Source organism: Sinocyclocheilus anshuiensis, unplaced genomic scaffold (genome assembly GCF_001515605.1).
Source record: "Sinocyclocheilus anshuiensis isolate Anshui unplaced genomic scaffold, SAMN03320099.WGS_v1.1 scaffold306, whole genome shotgun sequence".
In the NCBI taxonomy this organism is placed as follows: Eukaryota; Metazoa; Chordata; class Actinopteri; order Cypriniformes; family Cyprinidae; genus Sinocyclocheilus; species Sinocyclocheilus anshuiensis.
Genome location: NW_015544175.1, coordinates 2,262,495 through 2,271,590, shown reverse-complemented (window position 1 = coordinate 2,271,590; position 9,096 = coordinate 2,262,495). Strand labels below are relative to the sequence as shown.

Sequence of the window (9,096 nt, the reverse complement as noted above, 5' to 3'; positions counted from 1 at the left end):
CAAGCGCTACTCTACACTGCTCAAACCTCGCGTTTCAGTCATCAGTGGCAAATCCTTTAAATGAAAATGTACTTACAGTCTGTGAGTCAGAACAGCCGGAATTGTAGTCTACTCTTGCAGGATCAGGAAACAGTCCTCCATAAAATGCGCTGAACACATCTGAATATTTAGGTTAAACTGTTCTAGAACAGTGTTGTAAATAATGTAACACTCCAAAGAGAAAAGAAAAATTGAAATCGCATCATATGACCCCTTTAAATTGTTACTAGTAAGAATTGAATTAAGAGAGCTCTGTAATTGGAATTCTTACTAGTAAGAACTGAATTAGAGAGCTCTCTAACTGGCATTGTTACTAGTAAGAATTTAATTGTAGAGCTCTCTAATTGAATTGTTACTAGTAAAAATGCAATTACGACGAGTAACACTGGGATTATTTTAAGCTAAAACGGCTTGCCATAAGACTACGTAAAATACATGAAAAGACAAAAGCCTTAAATAAAAATAAAATAGTTCAAATCTGGGCAATTTACAATTATCTTGACACCAGACGAATAGTTTTTCAATATATACTTTTAACCATTATTAATTAAAAAATCATGTGTTCGTAATTTTTCCAGGTGACAGTAAAGTTACTTTGCCGTGTTTTACTGGCAGAAATAAGGTGTCTTTACCTGATGCTGAAACTTGCTGGGGTCTCGGCTGCTGACAGGGACCACGCTTCCATAGACATGCAGCTCCCGAACAATGGAAACGCCACCCTTCAACTCGGGCCGGAAGGACTGTGGTGAGCAGCGACGAAGATGCAGGAGACCAATTAAAATGTCCTGCTCGGGGTCCTCATAAGACAGGAAGGTCTCCCAGCCCCCATTAGCCACATAGTCTCTGCGGATCAGCTCAACCTATAAGAAGCACAGAAATTATTTCCTGTTGCTAACTGTACAAGCTTTAACAACAAGTTTCTGATAACTTCTAACACCAAACATGAATTACCTGATATGGTCGAACTTTGTGATGAATCTCTTGTATGCCCACTTCCCTGGTTCGTACATCTCTACACTGCAAGAATCGACAACAGCTTGTACTTAATAGCCTTGAATTCATATAGCAAACAAACTAAATGAATGATAATTAAGGTTACCTCAGTGCCCATGTCTTTCATTCTGGCCAATGCCAGCTCTCTCAGATTCCCATGTTCCACCCCAGAGCTCACCAATGGCATTGGGATATCCCTGAAAGAGGCCACAGATTAGAGGTTTAAAAACTAAATGGCAGTCACACTATAATGAATATGGGCAACAGGAAATGCTTCTTTTTTGATTAAATAATAAATTATATATGCATGATGCATTGGTTCCATATCAATTATCGATATTAGAGACTTTTTATAAATTTATCGGTACTGGATGATACTGGATATTTAATTGTTAATGCTAATTTCGTGCTTTTACATTTAAATTACCTTTGCAATAATTTAACACTCAATTAGTTAATTTTTAAAAACACTAACAATTTAATAAAACTGTTAAATGTAAATTTTACAAAACCCAAAATAATGTTATAATGTTGTGATGCCTAACCACATTTGTTTCATTTAAAATCTTTCATTTTTAATAATTTATTTTTCATTAATTTAACATGAAAATGATTCAGAATGATATTATTTTGGTCTTTTCACTGTATAAATTCACAGGCCAGAGGCTGGAATGTACTGAAAGATGAAGAAATTCATGTTTGTGCATTCACTCCCTTGCACTCATATTTGAAATGGAATTCTTTGAATGATTTCTGAAGGATCATGTGACACTGAACACTGGAGAAATGGCTTCTGTTAATTCAGCTTCGCCTCCACAGGAATAAATTACATTTTAAAATACATTAAAAACCTTCTAAATTGAATGTAAATTGTAATATCAATGTATAATAAATTGATATTGCACTTGAGTCAAATGAGAGGAACCATAATTATGGCCAAAACAAACTTTGAAAGGTAGTAACATTAAGTCCAAAACTGTAACATTAAGTCCATCTTACCTCTGTACACGATACACACGAGTCCATGGTGGAACCAGCGCTAGAATTCGTGCTACCAGATCCACTAAGGCACTGGGAGAGTAGCTCTTATAGCGGCCCGTTTTCCACAGCTCATAGAGTCCGGTGCCTCGAATCACCAGTGTAGGGTAAAGTTTGAGACCATCTGGTCTGAATGCAGGATTCTCAAAAAACTCCTAGTGACAGAGACAAGAGATGTTTTAGCAGAGCAGTGCAAACATGAGACTTACTCAACTAGGACCAGTAACGAGTCCACTACTTTGTTATTAACATGGATAAAAACATAAAAACATTTTCATTTTTTGGCGTGAATTTAAAAAGAATATATATACAGGTGCATCTCAATAAATTAGTACTTCAGTCTGTGTGCATTGAATTTATTTAATACACAAGTTTCACAATTTGAGTTGAATTACTGAAATAAATGAACTTTTCCACGACATTCTAATTTATTGAGATGCACCTGTATATGTGAAATAGGTATTATATATGCAATTTATTATAATTATTTTTTTATCTCATTGCCATAATAAAACTAAAATATTTATAAATATTATAAAACTAAAACATAATAAAGACTTCACTTACGGTACTATAACTTCTCTGATCATAATATTACAAGTTATCTTTTATGAAAATATTTACCAGTTATCTTTTTCCAAACTAAGAAATCTTAAACTGAAATAAGAAGCTGTAGGGATGAGATTCATAAAACAATTCTAAGCAGAACATAAGCATATTCAGCTTGTATTGTATGCTGACAGGCTGTGTACTACTATTACATACTTGTGATGCAAAGTTTATTGATTAATTTCACCTGAAGTATTTAATGGATGAAACGTAACTGGAAAGTAACATCATTCACAAGTTCAAGAATTGGAAAACTACTAAATAAAGTCTCATGACCTCCATCACTGATCTTGCTTACGTTTTCTACTTAAAGTGCAATTGTGAGGGAATCTGTTTTACCCTTGTCACTTTGAAAAGCTCAGGGGCCACGCAGCACACTTGGAAACGTAACCATTACAATCAAAGAGACAATGCCAATGGTCATTTAATTGGTATTGTCCTACTTCCCGACACACTAGTGAATCATTCAACTAGACACTGGTGCATTTAAACAAAGACTGCATGAGTCTAAACTAAGCAGTGGCTCTAAATAGCACAAACAAACAAAAATAGTTGCTTTTAACAGACAAATTGAAATGACAGATTATTGGAGTCACAACTAGCCATGCGCTTCTCCTTACTCTAAGAGTCAAATGAAATGAGTTTTTGTGTGATATATTTACACTTGAGTGTTATTTTTTATGTAGGGAGGGGAGCCTGCAAACAGTCTGATAAGTGAGAAGTGAGAGTCGGACGAGTCAGTAATGGGATTCCATTATCACTAAGCCACGCTCCTTTCCACCGCACACTCGTCCTGAGATAGCGCCGACAGGTCCCCGTCTCGTGACGAAGAGCGAGCGAGCAAATACGAAAGTGGGAGGGGAAGAGGAGAGCACGAGCATCAAAGAAAGCAGGTTAGGTGAGATAAACCGGATGAGCGCTGCCGGTGGTTGTGTGGGCACATGGTGGCGGAGGAGGAGAGCTGATAGCGGTGGGGTTTGAGACCACCTTCCACAGCCATTAATCTCCCTCTCTCCCGCTCTGACACAATGCCTCCTAATGGCTCTCTATCACAGAGATATCACAACAGGTGTGTGAGAGACGATTTAATATACACTCAAACTTATGCGTGAAACAGATGTCAATAAAACGCTGGAGGAAATAATAGGCGGAATGGTAAAACAATGAGCCCATTATCGTCAAAAGAGCACAAAGTGCCATGCTTTGAGTGGGTCCTTTCATTGTAATGAGAAAAAGCAACAACATGGTCAGGAATATGAAGTGAAAAACAAAATGGCAGGCACTTTGTGCTGACAAACACACTGAACATTATTTTACAAGTGAGTTTGCTGGGATGTGGTCATGCTGACACAAATCTACAGACAGGAGGAAAGAAGAGCTGCCTTGTGCTTAACTGCAGAGGGTACAAAATGCAAATAACCCATTTAATATCATGGTAAAATATAATCTTTAGCAAATATCAACATAAAAAAATTATATTGTACATTGTGATGCCTAAATGTTTTTATTTTTAATTTATTTAGACAAAATAGTGTAGTATTTTAATATTACAGATTTATCGGTTAATGACTGTAACATGCAAATAACTCATGTTAGGCACAATTTTAATAGTCATTTATTGCTTAACAGCCATAACATGATTATTAATCTTTTCATCTGTGTTAGGCAGAATTTTAATATCGGAAATTTATCGTTTAACCGCCATAACATGATAATAATTAATCATCTTATCAGTGTTAGCCAGAATTTTAATATCAGCCATTTTTCAGTTATCTGCCATAACATAAAAATAATTCACCATCTTATCAGTATCAGCTAGAATTTTAATATCTGTAACTTATCGGTTATTGGCCATAACATAAAAATAATTAACCGTCTTATCAGTATCAGCAAGAATTTTAATATCGGTAACTTATCGGTTATTGGCCATAACATGAAAATAATTAATTATTATCTTATTGGTAACGGCCAGAATTTGTAATATTGTAATTTATCGATTAATGACCATAACATGATAATAATAAACTGTCTTACCAGTATCAGCAAGAACTTTAATACTGGTGCACCCCTAGCTTGAAGCCACAGTAAAAAAATAGTCATGTCATGGCAAAAATTGTGCACAAATAATTGTTGAGCACAATCCTAAACCCTTAATTGGCAACTTTCCTGAACTTTGATAAAAAGTTTATTTCACTATTAAGAGCTCTTGTAAAAAGAGTCTCACTGGTTAGTGGTTACATTTGATTTAATCAGAATTCATGGCTCCAAATGCTGTTTTTTGGTACAAGAAACATTGACTAACATTAAAAGTGGACAAAAATAAAAGTCACAAGTGTAAAAAGGGAATATTTTTAAATAGATTGTTTGCACCTTTAGCCTCTAATTGCAATATTACAATTACAAATTGAACAAATAAAGAGCAAAAAAGTATTGCTGTCCAAATATTTAGGAGCTGTCAGTTGATTGCAGCAGTGTGGAGGCGAGAAAGAGCCTCCCAGGGGGAAATGAGGTAGGTGTAATGTGGGCTTGGTTCAATAAATCTAAAAATCTAAGTGAAGACTTTTAGCTTTAGAGACACATGCCTTCGGAGACTCTAGAGACTGGATGATTGCAATAAAAAGTTAATGGTTCTCTTCTACAGTTAAGTGGCATTTATTAGACTGTTAATGCAAAATATTATTTATATAACTGCACTCAGTTAATCATGATGTTTCTTATGCAACATTAATGTCATTCACTTCATTCTAGGCTCTTCTGTTCTCCTAATGGGAAATAATCACCCGCTTTAAAATCGCTAAACTCATAAGATCGTGCACTGACAGCGTTTGCTTATGACATCATAGAAACCTGTTGGCACCTGGATTGCTCCTGGTTGGCGTTAATACAGTCTTTCAGAGAGAAGCACTTTGAATGGCTTCCAGAGCGCAGTCACTGATTGGATCTCCATGCTTCGGTAATGAAACCCACTATAATGAATGCTCTATTCACTTCACATAATGAAGCCCCTGATAATGTGAACCAATGCGTCACAGCTGGACACTGACAGAGGGTATAAAAGAGCAGCATGCCATGGCACATCACTCTCTACCTCATTTACATTCAACCATCATTCCTGCTATGGAACAATTAGCTACTACATCCGATAAAAGCAGATTTTTCCTCTGGATAGTATGCTATGTGTTCCTGTACTGTACATTTTGTGTATAACCTCTGTTTGCCTCTTCGCATTGTAACCTAGGGCTGTGTGATATGGAAAACAACTTCATTTTGCTATTTATTTTTTATTCAAACTTTTATAAAGGAGAGACATTTAATTTCTCATTTCTTGTCCTAATACCTCTGGGAAGTCTGCTTGATGATGACTACGGCTCAGTAGTTTCTGATACTTTGAGTGTCAAAGTTAATAGAGCACCCGAATGTAATATGGAAATTTTGGATATCCCAACAGCCATATCCCAGAAACGTTGATTAATTGAAGTCCTTTCGTTGAGGAAAATGACATTTTGTAAACCATCTGCATAACCTGTGAGGTACAAAGATAAACTTGTGCATTTAAATAACCCTCTGCAGTTGTCGTTCTCTCAACTCCTCAGTTCATTTACATTAAAGGAGCTTACAGAATAAACAGTTGTATGTATGAGGACCTTAAATTACAAAGCACTACATCCCATAATCCTCTTGAAGCTTACGTTTGAGCCGTATTTTAAGTAATCCAAACATGATTATTGAAGTGGCACTTTCGCAAGTTTTGAAAATTGTGTCATTATTTCCTCACCAGCATGACTTAATTTATTCAAGCAAAAACCAAAGGAAACATTTGGCAGAATATTAAAACAATGTATTTCCAAAAATGGAAATGTGTCATAAAAGTAGCCCATACTACTTTTGTGCTATATTACAAATCCTCTAATGGCTTTTTAAATAGCTTTGTGTGAGGAACAGACTAAAAATTAAGTCATCTGTGCATGTTCAAATTTGGCATGGTTATGATACACGAAAGAACCAAAGTTTAGAGTTGGTAGGATTTTTTAATGTTTTTGAAAGAACTCTCTTATGCTCACCAAGGCTGCATTTATTGGATCAAAAATACAGTAAAACCTATAATATTGTAAAATATTAAAATTTAAAATAACTGTTGTCTATTTATATTGCAACATGTAATTTATTCCTCTGATGCAAAGCCGGATTTTCAATAGCCATTACTCCAGTCTTCAGTGTCACATGATCCTTCAGAAATCATTCTAATATGCTGATTTGGTGCTCAAGAAACATTTTTATTATCAATGTTGAAAGCCATTGTGCTGCTTAATATTTTTGTGGAAACTGTGATACTTTTTTCAGGGTTGTTTGATGAATAGAAAGTTCAAAAGAACAGAACTTACCTGAAATAGATTTTTTTACTAAACAATAAACCAGGGATCTCCAACCCTGCTCCTGGTGAGCTACCTGCAGACTTCAGTTCCAGTTCTACCTAAATGGTGTTTTTTGTTATTACTGGATCCTACATTCTGCTAAACATCCCACATTAGAAAGTCATACCGGTTTAGAACAATGTGAGGATAAATGATGTAAAAGAGGACAGAATGTTCATTCTTAGGTGAACTATCCCTTTAAGATTTGTATTCTATACCAAACAATTTTGCAAGTAAAAAAATGACTCCATGATTGCGCCCATGCTTAATCATGTTGCCATTTTCACATTGTGTTTGGTGGCAGATTTTAGAGGTGAATGCAGAATTACACTGATCCATGAAGTACTCACTATAAACTGCTCCACGTCTCTTTCCATACCGACATTGGGTAAGTCTGGCATCATGTGGGCAACAACTTTAAAACCAGCATCCTTAGCAAGGTGGAAAGATTCACACACAGCCCGAACAGTATGTCCCCTGGAAAAAGTTAGAAACATGCACAAGAGCATAAAATACAGTACATGCATTTACACATGAAATATCATCCTAAGTTTTCCAAAACAAAATTTAAATAACCAAAACAAATTTTGAATGGTCATATGGCTGGGTAAAAATATTAATTTTCTAATTATTTATGTTTTTAACAAGGTCACTTAAATTCCATGCTGTCCTCAGCAAAGCACTTAAAACTACACCAAAAAGTGTAAGTATTGCGTAATTAGCATAGGTGCTAAGACTACTAATCCCTTGAAGTGATTCCTAAATGACACATAATCAAGCAAGTAAACCACAATTACCAACATAAGCCAGAAACTGTTGAAACAAAATGACTCACTGGAAGTCTGAACAACAATGTTATGTTAATTAAGGTTCAAGGATCCCAGGATCAAGTTTAACCAAATACTAAACACTCATCTTCTACTCTGTGGCTCGTCCCTTATATTAAAAGCAGCAAACTCCTGACCTGTTGGTATCACGAGCCACATCCTCATAAACACTCTGTACGCCGATCTCAAGTCTGGTGCAACCGTAGGCCAGCATGTCACTCAAATGTCTCTTTAGACAGTAGTCTGGTCTGGTCTCAATCGTGATGCCGACACATTTGGTGTTACTGCGTTCAGAGTATCTGGGGGAAAAAAATATAAACTCAGAAATTCTGATACTATTTTATATATGTATCTGTTTTTTTAAAGAAATTAATAGGGACATTAAATTGTTCAAAAGTGACTGTAAAGACATAAAAAATGCTACAAAGCGTTTCTATTTTAAATCAATGCTGTTCGTTATTTGTTCATTAATAATTGTAATAATCCAGTGATATTTTTGTTCCTACCTGCAAAGCTACAGTACTGTTAAAAAATGCTGTAAAATGAGGATGCTGTCAAAAATAATGTCATAAATAGATTTTCTTTATCAATTAACTTCTATTAACTAAATTAAATCAACATTTGGTGTGAATATCATTTGCGTTTAAAGCAGCTTTTGCCCTAGGTGCACTTGCGCATAGTTTTCCAGGTAGCTTTGCAGGTAGGTTTCTTGAAGCATCTATATATATATATATATATATATGTGTGTGTGTGTTTGTGTGTGTGTGTGTGTGTGTGTGTATAATGTACGATTGAACTACAAAACAAACAAAAAACTCTTTTAAAATGGCTTTTTAAAAAAGACTTCTGAATAAAATAAAAAAATCTTCCTATTACAGTGTCTGATGATAATATGAAAACTATTTTATGACTGAACTGGTTTCAATTGGCCAACTGTATTGGCTTGCATCAATTAAATTATAATTCTGAAATGCATGGTTTTTGGCTTCCTGTCACGCCTGACATTGTTCTGAAGTTTTAATGGACATTTAATAGACCAAAAACTCTTTCTGTCCATTTAGCTCCTGTTTCTTTCTCCAGTTTTCAGACAATGTAGTTATGAAACCAACAGAGCATTTCTCATTTGCTTTTATTCTCTTTATTTCTCTCTCCCTCACACACACACACACACACACACA

The 9,096-nt window shown here is 35.3% G+C and overlaps 1 protein-coding gene across 1 annotated transcript in view; it reads right to left on the bottom strand.

Moving 5' to 3' along the window:
* LOC107696156 (elongator complex protein 3) overlaps positions 1–9,096 on the bottom strand; it is a 24,343-nt gene that overhangs the window by 6,717 nt on the left and 8,530 nt on the right. The window contains exons 8-13 of the mRNA XM_016496361.1: positions 8,056–8,217; positions 7,442–7,568; positions 2,032–2,225; positions 1,139–1,229; positions 991–1,056; positions 672–899 (exon numbers count right to left, since the gene is read on the bottom strand). Coding sequence (XP_016351847.1) covers positions 672–899; positions 991–1,056; positions 1,139–1,229; positions 2,032–2,225; positions 7,442–7,568; positions 8,056–8,217 — 868 coding nt within the window. The remainder of the gene's footprint in view (positions 1–671; positions 900–990; positions 1,057–1,138; positions 1,230–2,031; positions 2,226–7,441; positions 7,569–8,055; positions 8,218–9,096) is intronic.